Source organism: Myotis myotis, unplaced genomic scaffold (assembly GCF_014108235.1).
Source record: "Myotis myotis isolate mMyoMyo1 unplaced genomic scaffold, mMyoMyo1.p scaffold_m19_p_10, whole genome shotgun sequence".
In the NCBI taxonomy this organism is placed as follows: domain Eukaryota; kingdom Metazoa; phylum Chordata; class Mammalia; order Chiroptera; family Vespertilionidae; genus Myotis; species Myotis myotis.
Window position 1 is genome coordinate 55,604,468 of NW_023416314.1, and position 19,029 is coordinate 55,623,496.

General features: G+C 42.5%; 1 protein-coding gene across 2 annotated transcripts in view; it reads left to right on the plus strand.

Annotated features, from left to right (window-relative positions):
• The window catches only part of NELL1 (neural EGFL like 1), a 706,205-nt gene that overhangs the window by 56,490 nt on the left and 630,686 nt on the right, over nucleotides 1-19,029 (plus strand). For both annotated transcript variants that reach the window (XM_036325664.1, XM_036325665.1), the window contains exon 3: nucleotides 2,686-2,836. In XM_036325664.1, the coding sequence (XP_036181557.1) occupies nucleotides 2,686-2,836 (151 nt within the window). The remainder of the gene's footprint in view (nucleotides 1-2,685; nucleotides 2,837-19,029) is intronic.

The following is a 19,029-nucleotide window of genomic DNA, read 5'->3' on the forward strand; positions in this document are numbered from 1 at the left end:
TCATTAGTCCTTTGAAACCTGGTCCAGTTTGCTCACCTCTGTACTGTAAGAAGTGGGAATATTTCCGTGTGTTTTTTTTTAGTGGCTGAATTATGATAAACATTTACTCAAAAGAGCTTTTCTGAGAATGAAAATGTACATAAAGTCTCAATGTATCAAAATAGATTTTTTTACATTTCACTCTGGTGAGCACTAATGGGGTCTTTACTTCAATGTGCCAGTTGCTCTCACAGAGAAGTGGGAAAAGCTGGCTGAAGCAATGTTCCCATGGGTGAGCAGGTGTGGTGGGATGTATTAGACCCGGAGGTGGGGTGTCCTACAAAGAGGAGGGGCTGAATTGACGCTGACCCTCATTTTCTTTAATTCCATGGCTGCTAGCACTTGAGAAGTACCCATTCTCTAGTTTTCCAAAAGACATTCCTATATTCTAATATGTGTGCTTCCTTGAAGTAACACTGTAAATGACAAAAATAAGTGGAAAATACATTAATTGAATATGTTTTTATTGGCTGCCTGTTTTCTGCCAGGCACTAAGAACTATAGATAGAACAGTGAATAAATAAATATGCCCGCCCTCATGGAGCTTATAGTCTCGTGGCAAAAGAAGGGCAATTAGGTAAGGAATATGAAATAAGATTATGATATAAGGGAATAATAAACGGGTCACAATATATGTTATGAAAGGTGAGATGGAGAGAGTAACCATTTGCAGAGAGCCTGTTTTGGAGGAACGGCCCAGGAGGTTGCCTTTGCAGCCAGAGCTGAAGGCGGAGGGGCCAGGCATGTGAACAGTGGGAGAGGAACACTGTGGGTAGAGAGAGAGGACAAAGACGCTGAGGCAGGAGTGGGCTTGGGGAGCTCCTCTTGCAACCGAGAAGAGTGTGATGCTGTGGGGAGAGGTAGGCAAGAGTCAATTTCTATGTTACCTTGCAGGCCATGCTAAAGAGCCTGGATTTTACCCTGGGAGCAGTGGGAAACCATTAGAAGGTTTCAAGCAGGAAACGGAAATGATTCTGACTTATGCTTTTAAAGAGCTCTTTGGCTGCTGTGTGGAGAGTGGAGAGAGAAGGTATTCTGGAAGCACACCTTCTCCTTATCTCAGCCCTTGACCAAAGCTGACAGCAGGTCACCTACCAGTACAATAGTGAAGGCCTTCTTTTGGGCAGAAAAGCAGATGTCCAAGTAGGGTTATGCTGGTAGAGTGATCTCCCTGGGTTGGGAGAACCAACCTTCATGCTATTCCTAGCCTGACTTTCGTAGGTAGACCGTGGTGTTCTTTTCTGTGCTGCAAATTTAAACCAACTACTCATGGGATTATGGAAGGTTAAGTTCAGGAAGCCTTGACAAATGACAGAGTCCAGTGGTCGGCAAACTGTGGCTCGCGAGCCACATGTGGCTCTTTGGCCCCTTGAGTGTGGCCACGAAGTTTCAATCGCACTGTACATGCGCGCCCGCGCGTGGTATTCTGTGGAAGAGCCACACTCAAGGGGCCGCAGTTTGCCGACCACTGACCTAGTCCATACCCTCATTTTGCAGATGAAGGGACTGAGGCCAAACTAAAGTCAAGAATTCAAGGATTTCTTTTTGTCAGAAGCCACTCTTTAGCTGAGGTGCTTTAAGGTCCGCACACAGGTCTGGGGTGTTGGTGGGCAGTGCAGCGGTGCAGCCTTTGTGTTCTGTGTTTTCAAAGGCTCCTCCTGCACCCCCCGAGTAATAACCGGGTAGTTACACAGTCAGAGGACGCGGTCTGGGAACCACGAGTCCCACTAAACCCCTTTGCTGTTCATTTGTCATTCTTTGAAGAGTTTTCTCCAGCTCAGCTCCCTTGGTGCCACTTTCTGATGCCAGGCAGCGTAGTGTAAAATGAGGAGATAATACCCGGTTTATCATGACAAGGGGGAGTCTGCGTATGAAATGATGAATGTCTCTCATACGCGGATGTTGCAGAGAGAGAGAGATTCCTGTCTGGGCTCTCGCACCTGTAGGCCTGGACTTGAATAAATATTTCATGAGGAAAGTCACCCACTGCATATGTGCAGAGAAATTCCAGGCACGTGTATGGATTACAAGCATGCCTTGTATTTATTCTCTAGGCAAAGCGGAGTTGTCTGGTATTATTAGCGCTAGTAAATCTTGGTGGGGTACAAAGCAAGGACGGGTTTCCCTAGGTGCATTGTGGAGAGAAGGTCACAGAGCCCATGGGAAAAGTGGACTTGGAGTCTGCGGAGTGGCGTTTGGATCCTCCTAGACTCAGGATTCTCTGAATTTAGGGCCCCATTTATTTGCCTGCCTCTCACTTTATTTACAGCAACTTAATCTGTTTGCAGCAGGCCAACTCGCTCAGTGCCCTGTCAGAATTCCCATCAGAACACCCCTGGCCAGTTGTGAACGTGTCAAAGTGAGAAGTGGGCACGGTGGCTGGGATGGCATGTCTGGGTTTTGCATTGAATGAGTGAGCTGTATGGAGTGGTGGCCGGCGTCTGAAAATGGAAAGTATTGACAAGAGGGGGAAATGAAAAATGCAACCTGGATCCTTTGGACACTGCATTTTTAACTGTGCATCTTCTCTCCTCTTCCTTCTCATGTTCTCTCTCCTCTTTTTCTTCTGCATTTTTTCTTTCCTTCTTCTACCCCCCACCACCCCCCACACTCCTGTTTCTCTCGCTCTTCTTTCTTGACTCCTAGACACACACAGAGAGATCCATGCAGCCCCTCACGTGAGTGAGAAATTAATTCAGCTGTTCCGAAACAAGAGTGACTTCACCTTTGTGGCCACTGTACAGCAAAAGCCGTCAACGTCAGGAGTGATCCTGTCCATTCGGGAACTGGAACACAGGTGAGAAAGCTCAATCTTAGAAACCTGGGTAGGAGGAATGCACTTGCATAAACGCCCGGGGATTGAGAGGTGGTAGCTCCGAGAGAACATGCAGCTGGCTGAGGCCTTGCTTCTGTTGAACACATCAGTACATTTACTTTGCATTAAGAATTTACTGTGGGCCAAGCGGCTTTCTTGTTTGCTCTCCAAGGACCCCTCACGGGTATCTTTCTGAGTGACCTCTAGTTTCTGGTGGACCTTGCTCATATGAAACCACATTCTATCCATCATATTTAGATCATCACACAAGCTAATGAGTAATATTTAACAGTAACGTTTAATAAGTGTGCATTGTGCAGAACTGTGCTTGACACTGGGAATATTAAGGTGAATAATAGGGAATTTTTATTCTAAGGATCACCTAAGTTAATGGGGAAGTGGGACAAATAAATATCACAGAGTATTATAGATGCAATGCTAATACGCTGTGTTTAGGAAATAAAGGCAGTAGTGGTTAATCTCAGAATGGGTTGTGGTAAACCACGAAGGGCTTCAGGAAGGGTGATGGTTGTGTAAGGACAAAAGTGAGTAGATATTTGACAGGCTGAATGGGAAAGGAATAAGGGATCAGAAGAACAGCATCCCAGAAAGAAGTTGCTATGATTTTGAGATGGAACAGGTAGGTTGGTAAAAATAGTAGTAACTAAGGTTATTTTGAGCACTGATCAATGCCAACCATTGCTCTAAACATTTACACTAAAATATTAAACACTTAAAATATTTTAACTCATTAATATGTGAGATACTGTAGGGTTTTTTTTTTGGGGGGGGGATGTGAGTGAGTTCAAGGATTTTTGAAATTTTTAATGCTTGGACTGGTTTAAATATATAGGTAATACCTCGTTTATAAATGTTTCTGATAGAATTAGCATGACTATATTATGGGCTGATAATTTGATTTTGGGGAGGCTGGGAAATCTATTATTGGAAATGTTCATTTTCTAATTCTTTCATGTTATTCTATTTAATTTTAAACTTTTCTTTGGATAAATTTAAATTTTGTTAATCATATTTCATTATGTTTGCATTTTTTGGAGCAAAGAGTTGGACATTATATTTTATGTAATAACATTTATACTTGTGGTGATGTTTTTTTAAATCTGTAATGTAAAACATATGTATTTCCTTCTTTTCTTGGCTGGGCTCATCATGGGATTGTGTAATCTATTGGTGTCTTTTAAATGAAACAGTTCTTAGTTTTGTTGATCAAGGCTACTGCTTTTCATTTTAAGTTCATTGATTTCTGCTTATTTCCTTTTCAATCATCTTAGTGATTTTACTAGCTTCTTGAATGTTCGTTTATTTTCATTATTTTCTGTTTACTGAGTGCTTTTTCTTGTGAGAATTACTTTGAATTCAGCACATTAATGTCACTATATAATGTTTTCATTTTCTGTACCTTTCTATAGTTTTAAATTTCAATTTGACATCCTCTTTGATCCAAGTTAGGGGAGTGTTTAAAAATTTCAAAGTGATTAAAATAAATATTTATTGCATGACCTGGTTTTATTTACAGACATCAAAATGTGCTTTAAGACTCCTAGACTTTTTATTTTGCTGAAAATTTTTTTCTGAAATTGGGATTTTGCTGAAATGATGGCTGTGTACCACACTCAATATTTTAATTTTGGGGGCACATTTTCAAAGAATGGGTAGCTATTGTGTATATAGATACATACAGATACAACTTTGTATGCAGTACTGTTCAGTTATTTGGCTCCTATGTGTTTTTAGTTTTACTTGAATGATGACATTCTGAGAGAGGTTGATTAATAACTTTCACTGTGATGAGAATTTTGTAATTCCCCTTGGGTAGGTTTGAGAGCCAGCAGGACTAGATATGTCATGCATTACTTGTACCCCATTTCATTGACCAGTCCTGGGAAATTGGGTCTAGCGGTGGGTGAAGGCTGAGAGAACATGGATATTGGAATAACTAGGCAGTTTCTGTCTTGATTGTTTGAGATGTTTCCTCTCTGTTTAGGGCTGCCCAGAAATTCATGGCTAGTGTCATGGCGTATGTTGTCCCAGGCACAGAGGTTGCCCTGGATGTACTACATGTAGAGGTTGCACAGGACAGAGAAAAGGGCAGAGGTGTTGGTATCTGGAGGCTGAGATAAATAATACCTGGAGATTTTTGTAAGTATTAGAAATATTTGTAAAACACCTAGCACAGAATGGGAACCTAATGAAAAGCCTTTTAAGTTTAAATTGATACTAAAAAAGACTTGGTGGCAGTGGCCGTGAAGGTGGTTCTGGCCATGTTGGTGGCAGTATTGGTGGTGATGTTGAAATTTGATGCTGAAGGAAAACAGGACACTGAGAAGTGGCCGGATAAGCAGCCGTAACTCCTCTCTAGTTCCGTGGTTAGAGGGAAATGAATATCTCCCAGGCTTTATGGTTGTATTCAGTTTCCAGGCCAAGTTCCCCTCTGCTGATCAACTTGCGGAATGGCACTCCGGGAGCTGAATGCTGGCCTTGGCCTTCATGTGCACCACAGGAAGTCATCATCCAACTGCCTTTCCCACAGCTGCCATCCAGAAGAATGACATTGACTGTTTTGGAAATCACTGTTTCCAATTTCTGCCAGGCTTCTGGCTATTCTTAGACGAGGCCATTATTGAATTAATGGCAGGAGAGTTCATTCGGTGGCTGAGTTCCCTTCCAGGCAAAGGCAGGCATCTCTCTCACCTGATGGGGATGCAGCAGCCAGAGGTGGGTGGTTTGAGAGGCTGTGATTCCTTAAACCAGAGTGAACTTTTTGGCACAGCTATACCTGCAAAATTCCTAGTAACCGAGCCAATCAGGTTCCCATGGATATCTTAAGTGAATAGATAAAATGAAATGGAAAACAAGTATAAAGATGATTGAAAAACATCCTAGGAATAGCAGTTGAAATAGACTTTTTAAAGTAATGGAATGGGCACTCTTATTTTAATTGATATTTCTAATTTGATGGATTTTTTTTAATAGTACCAATAGAGCACATTGGAAGAGCAACAAAGATGAATCTGTCTTGCTGAACTATCTTAATGACATTGCAGATTTAATGTTTATATTTTGTAACTCAAGTGTGTTAATATAGGGCTTTGTTAAAATGCAAAGCTTAATTAACATAGATTAAATATAATGGAATGTCCTGCCAGTATACGCAAACTCTAAAAGATATGATGGTAAATTTTCTGTTTTTTAATTTTATTCCTAAATGATAGATAAAATGAAATCTAAGCATAATTAATAGGAAGCTGAAATCTAGGGGTCTAAGAAAAAACCTTCTGTTGCACAGATCTGTGAGAAGATGAAGAGGACATTTTGGGCTTCCTAAGAGGGCATCTCTTTTACTTAAACAAAATTTTGTATTTTAAAAGATATTCTTCAGTTTTCTGAGTTCTTGTGGTAGGAAGAACTTCCCTCTTAGGTGCCAGATAGACCTGGGTTCAATTTGTGGCTCTATCAGTCGCCAGAGTGTAAGCTTTTGCAACTGCTCTTAATTTACCTCACCTCAGTGTAACCTTCAGGTGACATGAAGGTATTGGTTTACAGGATCTTGGAGTAATTGGGAGGAGTCAACAAGAGCAAGGATGTGAATGGGTCCTCACACCCTATTTATTAGGCACTCAACACATGCCATGTCCCTTCTCTTCGTGGCTTCTTTCAGTATTTCTTAATTTCTCCCCCAATTCTTCAGAAGTGAAAAGTGGTTCTTCTCACCACTTGGCATGGCAATTAGGTTTTTCATATCAAGAGTTTGTTATAGTTAATAAGCAAAAAGGGCTGTCTGTAATGGAATGCATTCGGCAAACAGCAGGTTTACCTTTCTAATTATGAATTACTTAAGCTTATATGTAAATAATTTGGTACTATCAGATAATTTATCGAAGAGTATCAGAATGAAGGGTAGGAGGTGAGGGGGGAAATTCCAGAAGAGGGTCATAAGGTTTGATGAAGCCAGCCCAAGAAAGAACTTTTCCCTTGCGTGATTAGCAGTAAGGAGATTTGTCTTTGGGTGGTAAATACAATGCAATCAATATACAGATGATGTACAGAGAATTGTACACTTGAAACCTGTATAATTTTATGAACTAATGCCACCCCAATGCATTTATTTAAAAAAGGCAGTACATTTCTAGAAATTAAATCTTTTATATATATTTAGAAGTTTAATTCCTTCCTCAAGGAGATATAGTATATAAGGCTTATATTACATAAAAAGTAGGTGTTTTCTGTTGTTAAATTGCTTATATTTGGGAAGGAAGGGAGCAAAGTTGAAATTGGAATCTTACCCTAATACAGTCTATTCATGCTGCTTTCAAATGGTCCCCACATTCTACACATAAATGGAGAGGATTTAGTTTTAGAACTATGCATTGGTTAATCTGTAAGCTCCATTATCAACATTCAGGAAGTAGTCATGAAAACCTACCCAGTATCATGTGTGGTGATAGATGCTGGGCTATCATTGTAAAGCAGAGAGTGCTGGAGACACAACACATGGATGGTTAGTGCCCTAGGAGGACTACTGGGAGCACAGGGCAGCGTACCTGGCCTTACCCCAAAGGAATGCAAAAGTCCGTCCACTGAGAGTTATGCTTATTATGCAACAAAGGACAAGTAGAAATCAGCCAGGAGAAGATGAATGGAAGAGCGTTCTGGATGCAACATGAGTGAAGGGGCACGAGATGAGGTAGATCAGGTGCATTAAAAGAACTGAAGACAAATTCAGTGTTATTGGAGGGTGGGGAGAACCTAGGTAGGGAATAAGGGGCAAGGTTTGGCAAGAGGCCAGATCATGAATGGCTGTATAGTCAGTGCAAAGCCATAAAAGAGATGTAAGTGAAGGTGTGGCATGATTAGATTTGTGTTTTAGAAAGATGGCACGGGCTGCTTAGTGGAGAATGCCATGGAGAGGGCAAAATTGGAGACAGGGGGCCAATTAGGTTGCTGCTACTGCCTAGAATCTAGACTAGCTAAGAGGATGAGCCTTGGCTATGATCAAAGTCCATGCTCATCCATGCAAGGAACCTGTCCTCAGGGAGCTAGCATTCCAGTGGGTCCGATAATTATGGTGCAAATGGAGAGAAGTTGATTAAGAGATCATCAGGAGATGGAGTGAACTGATTGTAGTTCTGTGTAGCATGTTGGAGGGTGGAGAGGGAGGAGTCAAAGGTGATGCCCAGGGTTCTGGCTCAGGCTATGGGAAGTGCTATGCCCTGAGAAGAAGGGTGGGGTGGTTCATGTCACAAAGTGTGGTTCCCTGAATTGACTTTGATATTTTAGTTGAATAAATTAACCAAATAGAGAAGAGCTGAAAAGGGCCACAAAGGACGGGAAATAACTCGCTGGTGAATGGAATTACTTACTTCTGGATCAAGGCTGCTGCTTGAAGAAGGAAGCCGCTAGACGCTGAAAATGTGCCCCCTCCAGAGATGCACCCAAATGGGTTTGGAATCTGGGTTTCCATCCTTCTTATCTCTATGACTAGCGGAGTGTAGACACAGCTTCAAGGCCGAGGGTAAAGGCTGCAGTGTGCATAAGAAAGCAATTTTCAGACAGATGAAAATGAATGGAAGGATCTCATGTCAAGAAAATGAAGTTTTTCAGGAACACACTAATTTAGTAAATTTTAAATCTTCGTCAGAAGAAGTGAAGCTGTTCAGATGACTTTTGACCTTAATTGAAGACAAGAAGTATCACAGCAATAGTGGGTAATGTTTTGAACAAATTGCTCCTGCTTGTAATATGCATGTAAGATTTTAGATTGCTGAATGTTTGAGAAGAGGAAAAACAGCTAATTTAGCCATTAACCTTTACTTTTTAGTAAAAATTCCCAATTTCATTAATATTTATGCATCAAATCATTTAAGTTCAGTGGAATTCTTCTAGAGAATTAAAAAAGAAACTGTCGTCTTTGACCTTCTTTGGAATTAGTAATTGTGAAACACCCGCATCTCAGGAGAATATTTGGTTCTGTGGAGAGAAAGGTGGATGGACAAGCATTGTCACTGGTGAAAGATAGATTTAATCCCTCATTTGTTGAGTTCTAGGTGGAAGGCACCCAGACTGTTAGTCCATAGATGCGAGTGGTGCAGTAGCTGGGATGCTGGGCTGGGAGTCAGGAGATATGGGCTTGAGTCTTGGTTCTGTCACTGAATACCCAGGAAACCCTGGGCGGACTCTTCCCTGTACCTCAGTGTACTTATCTGTCAAATTGAAATTCATTTTTCATTAGATACTAACCATCGTCAGATACGAATCTGTTGGTAGGTGTATTGGTGGATTCTGCTGTAGTGAAGAGGTCATGCAAGGGGCCTGTCCTCAGGGAGCTAGCATTCCAGTGGGGAGAATCAGAGGATACATATCAACACATGGAAACCAAATGATAAATGTCATGCAGGGAAATAAAACAGGGATGAGTGGGGAAAATAGGCCAGAGAGGATGGGACACTGGAACTGAATCCAAGGAAGAGCCAGCCATGAGACCATCAGAAAACCGAGTGTCCCAGGCAGAGGAGACGCTACATTTGATGATCCCCAGGCAGGATCCTGCCTGGTGTGCTCAGGGATAGACAGAGGGCTGGTGTAGATGGAGCTTTGCAAGTTGAGAGTGAGGATAGGAGAGGAGTGGTTCGTGGTGAGGTGCTAATGGTAATAGTTGCCTTGACAGTTTTACAGTGTGGGAGAGAGTGCTTTAGAAATGACAAGTGTGATAGTTACACAGGCTATATCATTTCAGGTTCAAATCACTTATTGAGCACCGGCTATCTGCCAAGAAAGTTGACCCGTCCATCAGAATTGTTCCTTGGAAATCAAAATACTTTCTTAATTTGTGATTTTATAATAATTACATCAATTTTTAGGACAAATGAACACATAAGCTCAATAATTTATTTTTTAATTCTTCAGATTCTTGTTCCTACTTTTCATTGATGGAGTTGGTTGCCAATGATCATAGCCTGATAGGTGTGACTTCACAGTTCACCATTGGAAGCGTTATCAGTTCATCCGGAGACAGCCAGAACGAGGTTCTTTTAGCCAGGATTGGCCTTTCTTGAGAGATGGAAGGCCTCGTCCCCCAGAAATCAGGCATGATACGGAGCTGGAGGAGAATGTGGTGTGTGGGAGTGAGGCACTGCGAAAAGGGGTTTGTGGCTGGAGTGCAGCCTGCAGGGGGCATTAATACTGGTAGGCTCCTGTCTATGAGAGGTAGCCTTGTAGGGTTTGTGGATGAGCATGGACTTTGTTATAAGATAAAGGTTGAAATTGGAGGCCTGTCATTGGCTTGCAGAAGTGCTTTATTTGGCTGGCTCACATTGAAATGGCTGCCAGAGTGTTTTTTGATTAAAATTTTTAATAATCATGAATTAGTTTCCAACATTTAAAAATTGGGTGATCTGTTCTAAATTCAACTTTCCAGTTTCTTTTGTACATGGGTACATGCATTTCACTTTTCTCCTAATGCTACATTAATAAAAAATAACAAAAAACAAAACACCCAGCAACTAACACAGGGCCTCATAGTGATAGGGAGACAATCGGGATAGATAGAGACTGTGGACATCTGAAGAATGCATGTCCTTGGGAACAAGGAATAAACTATCTCTTTCTGGTAATTGTATGTTCAGTGTCTAGAGTTTATCTGGATTTAAGTCAATAAGAGGTGGGAAAGTGCGGTGACTGTTTCCAGCGTTCAGGACCTGACTGTACTTTGTAAAAGAGCAGATGAGTGTGTTTGGTATTGATTTCAGCACTGTTCACAGAAAAATCTTGGGCTGGAAACTGGAGCTGTTGATCTGGCTACCCTTACTTAAATGGTGACAGATGTCAGACTGAATTTGACCTTCTCACACACAGTGAAAGGGAGGCAGAATTGATTGCTACCTAGAATGTGCCAGATGCTTGACCTTATTATCTCATTTTTGTCCCCATCACAACCAAGATAAGATAGGTGTTATTTTTCCATCTTTGAGATCAGGAACCTGCTGGTTAGAGAGGTTGAGTAATTCATCCAAAGTTATGTGGATAGAAAATGGCAGAGCCAGAATACAAAGCCCAAGTCTGAAGAATTTGAAATATGACCCAGAAGGGTACTTAAGGACTTTGACCAAAATCCTAATGTATTTGTTTTTTGTTAATCCTCACTCAAGGATATTTTTTTCCATTGATTTTTTTTTTTTTTTAAAAAGAGAGTAGAAGGCAAGGGGAGAGACACACAGAGAAACATCAATGTGAGAGAGACACATCGATTGGTTGCCTCCCACACATGCACCAACCAGGGCCCGGGGATCAAGCCTGTAACCCAGATACGTGCCCTTGACCAAAATTGAACCCACAACCCTTTAGTCTGCAGGCTGAATCTCTAACCACTGAGAAAAACCGGCTAGGGCCCCAATCCTTATTTTTACATATCGTTTTTCACCTCTGGTAAGCTTCATGTGAGGAATTGCAGTCTTGCTGAGTTGGACATGTAGAGATTAATGTAATCCAAGCCTGCCTCAGGGCACATAACACTGACTGGCAGGGGATTCCCCCAGCAGGTTCCAAGGTCACTGAGCCTACAAGATAGTCTTGCAGAACAAGAGTTATGAGATGAAATAAACTTGAGCGAGATGACACATTCTCTTGGAGAATCACAATTAATATTAGCATATCAAAGGCTCTTTAAAATCATGTAATAAGGTACTAGGCACTGTGTTATGCACTACAAAAGCATTGTTGCATGGTGTCCTTACAAACGATGAAGTAGGTTCTATTATTAGTCCCACTTCATGGATGAGGAAACAAGCATAGAGGGTTGGTTGCTTTGTCAAGGGTCACCCAGCTAGCGAAATGATGGAGCTTGGAGTCAAACCCAGCCAGTCAAATCTGGCACCTCAGCACATTTTCTTAACCAATCTAGTGTATTGCTTCCTTACAGTTGCTTCTGTAGCATTTCCCAAACTTATTTTTATCATGAAGTGCTTTGGGGAGTGTTATTTAATATCATTTCGTTGAATTATCATTCTAACAAACACTGGGATACTGGGGTGTTTCTCAGCATCTAGAAGGGTTCAGGAATCTGGAGAAGGGCTGTGAGTAAATTAATAAAGAGACTAGACATGAAGTATAAATTTGGATGGCATTTTGGGGAGCCAGAGGAGACCTAGCTTCAGTAACCAAGTTTTCTGAATCTCTGGGCCCTTAGCTTTTTATTAACACAAATTGCCCTAAAGCAAAGCATATATACATATCAAAGGTAAGGTTTGGTATACAGTAGGCATTATCAGGTTGGGGGAACTTCCTTCCACTGTCAGGCAGCAGGCAATAATATATGCAAATCTTTAGGTTTGAGGAAATGCTTTTAGCTATTCCAGCAGGCAATATGTATCTTCAGCCCTGCTGAAGCCTCAAGGCCCACCAACCTTTTGATGAACTTCTTGCATTTAGGACATGCTGGAATTAGCCCCCAGCACTGGGAAATGGACACACAACATTGATTCAAGGCCACTCTGGGCTGTTGGTCTAGAAAGAAGTAGTTTGGAGAGTCTTGGAACCCTGAACGTGGTGGAATGGGTGAGGGTGTCAGGGAACTGGCAGTAAGAGGTCATGTGAGGTGTGATGGGGTTGAGCCAAGTTAAGGTGTCTCCTTAGTAACTGGTGCTTACACTTTGGCTTTCTGTGGTGGGCAGTGCCTGCTGTCCAAATTCTGCAGTGGTGCCCATTGCCCAGCCAGGTTTTGGTGATGCACTGAGGGCAATGCCTGGTGCTCTCTCCATCTGGCAAGGTTCAGAGGCAGGCAGATGGGGCTGGACAGCCTCAATTGTCAGATGAGACTTTTTGGATTGCTGAAATGTTTCAGATGAAGGTTAGATAAATCATTCTGAGCTGTCTGGTCAATGAAAAATGCAACTCATGGGCTTTCCTGATGTCAAATTCCCTTAAGCCAGAGTGGATCCCAGAAATGAATGGATTGGCTGGTAAAACCCTGACACTTTACATTTGAGGAAAGCCATGAGAATTTATAAGAATCGTTTCCCACTTCTTTTTGCAAAGGCTCTGAAATATGGTAAGTATAGCAACTGCTGGGGTTCAAAATAAGTTCCTTTCTCATCTTTTGGAGTACCTGGGGGACTCGAAGACTTATTTACTGTGGCTTTATGGTGCCTCGGGGATGCAGAGATAATCCACCTGCTCCCTTGAGCTCTTTCCAGGAAAACTGTTTAGGAAGATGTGTGGTGGGTATTATTGGAGGACAAGATGAGGCTCTCAATTCAGATTGTAGTAGCCTTGGAACTTGAACCCTAGGACAGTAGTCAATGCCTTTTTGATGGCCCAGGAAGTCTGGTTACAGAAATTTTGAGCAACCTTTTTCAGTCTTGACTCTTGGTGCTCTGTAGTTTTTGGAAGACTAGAACCATTGCTTATTTCCGTGCTTGGAGAACAGTTTCCAAATAAAACCTGATGCAAGGTAGCGGCAGAACTCGGGAGGCAGAGCCTTGCCCGAGAGAGATCCGTGGAAGACAGCCAGTGCTGTGTGCCGTGTGCAACCACGGCTGGTCCAGTGCCTTCTGCCTGCTGTGCTCTCTACATCTCTGAAGAGTTACTAAACGCCTTTTATAAGCCAAGTGCTGTGTTAGTTGGTGGGGAGGTTGAGATCCATCAGCAGTTACAACACACCAGGTAAGACATATAGGAGGGGCAAGTCATTTCATGTTGTGCCTTGCTCAGCACCCTTTGTTTGCTTCCCGTGGGTTCAATATAAAATTCCAGTGCTCTGTGTGATTGGGCCTCTGCCTGCCTGTCAGCTCTCACTTCCTGCCCCTTCTACACTACCACTGGGCTTAGCCACAGTGGCCTCCCTGCTGTTCCACATACTTGTCCAGCTGTTTTGCCTCTGCCCCAAGGCTCTTGCACTCATTTTCCTTGTCTAAGAACACCCTTCTTACCCTAGCCCGTTTGGCTCAGTGGATAGAGCACCGGCCTGTGGACTCAAGGGGACTCAAGGGTCCCAGGTTCAATTCCGGTCAAGGGCATGTACCTTGGTTGCGGGCACATCCCCAGTAGGGAGTGTGCAAGAGGCAGCTGATCAATGTTTCTCTCTCATCGATGTTTCTAACTCTCTATCCCTCTCCCTTCCTCTCTGTAAAAAATCAATAAAATATATATTTTTTAAAAAAGAACACCCTTCCCCTGAAGGATTTATGCCTCACTTCCTTCAAATCCTTTTACGTGTTTATACCTTATTAGAGAAGCCTTTATGTGCCTTTATGTGCACTGCCATGCTCTAGCCCCATCACCCTGCTTTATGTTTGGTAAACTTTATCATCATCTTACACCAATATGTTCAATTGTTTCTCCTCTCTTTTATTAGATAAGCAACTCACGTGCAGAAACTTCACTGCTATATCCCCAGCACCATAAATAGTTCCTGGCACCACCCAGTGCTTACTAAATGAGTAAAAGGGGAAATTAAACCTGTTGAAACATAGAGAAGGAAGCCACTAACTCTTCCAGGGACAGTCAAGGAAGGCTTCCTAGAGAAGGTGGCATTTAACCTGGAACTTGAAGCAGCAGTGAGAGTTTGCCTGGTGGAGGATGTGTGGGTTGGGGAAGTAGGTGGTGAGAGGGAGGGACCGAGGTATTTCTGGGCATGACAACAAAAGCAAAGGCATACTGCATTAATCTCCCCTCCTACTCTCCTCCCTCCTCTGACTGCCTCCAGCATACAGATTACTAGCTAGCATTATTTCTCGGAGGGTTTACCACTGAGTATCTTGTTTTCAGGCTCCCACACTACAGTAAGATGTGTCAAGTGCCTGATTGAACTTAAGCATGATTATGATGAGATTGGGGAAGGGGTGGGTGTATTCATTCTAATGCAGGGAGCGTTATCAGCTTATAACCAGCTTTTTATATAAAGTAGACAGGGGTTTCACATCCTGGCAGAGGGATTGTAAAACATCTTGAATTGATTGTAGGGTAATAATGTCCATCTCCAAAAGGACTTGTTATGATTGTAAAATGTCCAACTGTTTTCATACATTGAAAACTCAGGATGAAGTTCATCTCCACTTGGGGCTTTTTCTCACTTTGATACTTGGAATTTTAATTGAGCCTCTGTAGCCAGATCTTTAAAATGAGATAATGTTCAAATGCTGTAATTAAATTTTTTAAAAGGACAGCAATAACTGAGATACCAACAGGCTCAGCCTGGATTCTGGAGCGATTCAGGTATTGCTAATCTAAATATCAAGGCTGTTCTCTTGTTCCTTTATGTGCACTGGGGAACACTTGCTTAGCAAAGGAGGATGAGCCATCAGAAAGTTATTAAATAACCTCAAACAGATGAGCTGAGGGCCTCTCTCTGGGTAGGCAGTAATAAGAGGTCCAGATTTTTTCTATTTTCCTCTCCTTTAAAAAGCATTTCATTGAGCCCTGGCCAGTGTGGCTGGGTTGGTTGGAGTATTGTCCCATATATTAAAGGTTGCAAGTTTGATTCCTGGTCTGGGCATGTATGGAAAGCAACCAATTGATGTTCTCTCTCACATCGATGCTTTTTCTTCTTCTCTCTTGATCTCTCTAAAAAAATGTACTTTATTGAAATATGATTGACATACAAAAAGCTGTACATGTTTAGCATATGCAACTTGATGAGTCTGAAGATAAGCATGCATCTGTGAACCCAGCACTACAATTTGTGCTATAAACATATCCATCACCTCCAAAGTTTCCTTCCACCTCATTATCATTATTATTAATTTATTTTGTGTGTGTATGTGTTAAGAATACTTACCAAGATCTATCCTCTTAGCAAAGTTTTAAATGTACAATACAGCACTGTTAACTCTGTGCTGGAGAGTTCTTTTCTTCAAAGAGGCTTATTCCTCGGGTATCAAAGTGCTTAATTGGGTCACTGGCTTAGTCAGGTCCATAGCAGGTTTGGGTGGCCCCAAGTTAGAACCGAGAGAGGAGAGAGCCAGGCCAAGATGGGAGTGGAAGGGAGCAGGTCATGAGTTGGTAGTGAGGCTACTCTGGGGGTCAGGGAGCACACACAAGTTGGATTATTAGGGAGATTAGTGGGTTGGAAGCCAAGCAGAAAGACTCCCAGGGGCATGCAGAAGTTGAAGAGGTCAAGGTCAAGAGAATGGCTCAGTAAACGGGTTAAATCAGAACTCAGAGAGCACTTGGGTAATGGGCATCAATCCCTCATAGAAAGAAATCAAATAGTATAGCAGATGTAAGCCATTAGCAACAAGGTAATTTAATCTTCTGTCCTCAGGCCATAACAGGGAGTAACATGGCATAAATGCCTAATATATGTTGATTGAATTAATGAGATAATTTTTTTCCCCTGAGAAAGGAAGTCTTTTTCTAGGTCAAGAGTCACCTGTAAGGTAGGTCTGCACAGGGCATGCGGAGAGTGAAACACCTCAGAGAGGTGTTAATGGAGTCACCTGTTTAAAAGGAGAATTGTGAAGCTGGATTTTCCAGCAGACTTTTGACATGGAACCAGTGTCAGGATAGTAACCACCCTCACGGTCCATCCTGTGGATGCTGGAGTGGAGTGTTGAAGGATGGGTACGAACTGGTTAGGTATCCAGAGGTGAAAGAAGAGCAGTTACATGCCCTAACCGGCTTGGCTCAGTGGATAGAGCATCAGCCTGCGGACTCAAGGGTCCCAGGTTCAATTCCGGTCAAGGGCATGTACCTTGGTTGCGGACACATCCCCAGTAGGGGGTGTGCAAGAGGCAGCTGATCGATGTTTCTTTCTCATCGATGTTTCTAACTCTCTATCCCTCTCCCTTCCTCTCTGTAAAAAATCAATAAAATATATTAAAAAATAAAAATGTAAAAAAAAAAGAAAAAAAAGAAAGAAGAGCAGTTACAAATGCCGGGTGGGCAGGTTAAGGTTGGAGATGAAAGCTTGGAAGGTTGGTGGTGTCATTAGGAATCTTGTATGCTTGACATTTTTTCAAGAGCTTGGGCTTGAATGACTGAATGATGAGCTTTTCATGTAGGCAGTGGGGGTAGAGAGCAGGTTCAGTTTGCAGTGTAAAGATGGTCCCTTGAGGCACATCTAAGGTGCTTGACCTGGAAAGCTGGAGAGAACAGCTTTGCCCCAGGGATATAAACCATAATAGAGCTGTGAAGGAACATCCTTCACCAAAGGGAAAAAAAACAAGATCTGAGGGGAAGCCACAGCAGGGAATGCTGGAAGGGTCTCAAGGAAGTAGTGAGGTCTTTTCTGCACATACACCCACATCCCCATGACCTGCAGGCCACAGAAGACCTGGCTGAATATTTTAATTAGGTGGGGAACTTTTAGAATACAGATTTTAGGAGTTGTTATAAATATCTTGAATCTGAGTTCATGGGAATTTGCTCTAGGAATCTCAGTTTTAAATAAGTTTCCAGGTGATTCTAATGCAAACGTTCTGTGGACAAAGGTGTGGGAATTGCTGTAAGGAATTTCCAGCTATGCCTTATGCAGTCAAAAGGCCAGAGAGAGGAAAGAGCTGTCCAACCAGGGCTGGAAGGTAAGCCAAGGCTCATGAAAATCCCTCAGAACTCTCTCAGTGCCTGCTGTGAGGAATCCATACTGATTAGAAACAGATTTGTCTGCAGAGACAAGTACCAACATAACAGTGGTTTGACAAGATGAAAGTTTAACTCTCTCATGCAGCAGTTTGAATGTAGGTATGTAGGTAGCCCAGAGTTTATGTGACAACCTCACAGGGTCAGGGAACTAGGCTGTTCTGTCTGATGGCCCTGAAATCTCTAGGGTTTGCCTTCTGCCCCATGGATCATGGTGGCTCACTAAGCATGCTCCTCTCCTCCTAATGTCACTTTCACTCACATCCTAATGGCTGGAAACTTGGTCACATGGCCACACCTCGCTGCAAGGAAGTGGGGAATGTGGCCTTTATTCTGGGTGGTCATGTGTCCCACTGGGATTCCACCGCTAAAGGAAGGAGGGCAGAGTGCACCTTGGGGGACAGCTGACTTTGTCTGTCTGCAGTAGTCTTTCAGGTCTTTGCTGAGAGTCCTGGACTCCTCTCTGGGCCCGTGAGTGTGAATTCTTGGAGAATTAATTTTTATTTCACAATTCCGGGTGAGGAGTTGGTTGGAAGGAGTAATAACCCTCCAGGAAAATTATCCAAAGGCTGGCTGTGGAAGCTGGCTTCCCTGGACGTTTTCGCCATAAAACTCTTCCAAGCAGGAAAGGGCTCTGGCGGGAGCCCTCCTAAGTATTTGACTGATACAGTTTACATTTTCTTGTCTCTGTGAACATGACCTTTGCATAAAAGAGAGGGAGAGAGTGCGGGTCTTGAGTTAGGTTATTTGTGGCTGAGTGGAGGCAGAGGCAACTAGATTTGCTGAGGGTATGGTTTTTGGGAGTTAACTGCATTCTATGTGGGATGGTACCTTATAACCATTCAGAATATCTGCATTTCAAACCTGGATCTGTTGCTTACTGGCAGTTTTAGTTTAACCATCCCTTTTTTCCTGAGGGGCTTATGCTAGAATTGCAAAGAAATGGCCTTGGTTTTGGGGTGAGAGCACAGAGAGAAGGAATCATGTTTTGGGTTATTTTAGTTTCTCTGTCCTCATCTGTAGGATGGGAATTCTAATGGTACCAGTTAAGATTAATACATAATTTCTAATTTCGTGAAACCCCTTATCTTCTCTTATGATCTGAAGAGCCTGTTTTCATTCATATGGTGATTTTTTAAACATTTTTACAAAATTGTTATTGTTGAAAGTATTACATATGGCCTCTTTTTACCCCATCCACCCTCTCCAGATCACCTGCGCGCCCCCCCCACCACACCTCTCACCACCTCTCACCACCTCTCTACCTGTGTCCATGGGTTATGCATATATGCATACAGGTCTTTGGTTGATTACTTCCCACCCAGCCTTCTCCACCTTCCCTCCAAGATTCTGCACTCTGTTCCATGCTTCCATGTCTCTGGATCCACTCCGTTCATGTCCATCAGTTTATTTTGTTAATTAGATTCCACATATGAGTGAGATCATGTGATACTTGTCTTTCTCTGACTGACTTATGTCACTTAGCATAATTCATATGATGATTTAAATTCAAAGAGACATCTGTAAAACTAAAGACAATGTCAGTACTTACTATGCTATCAAATGAAGTGGCAGGAAGCTCT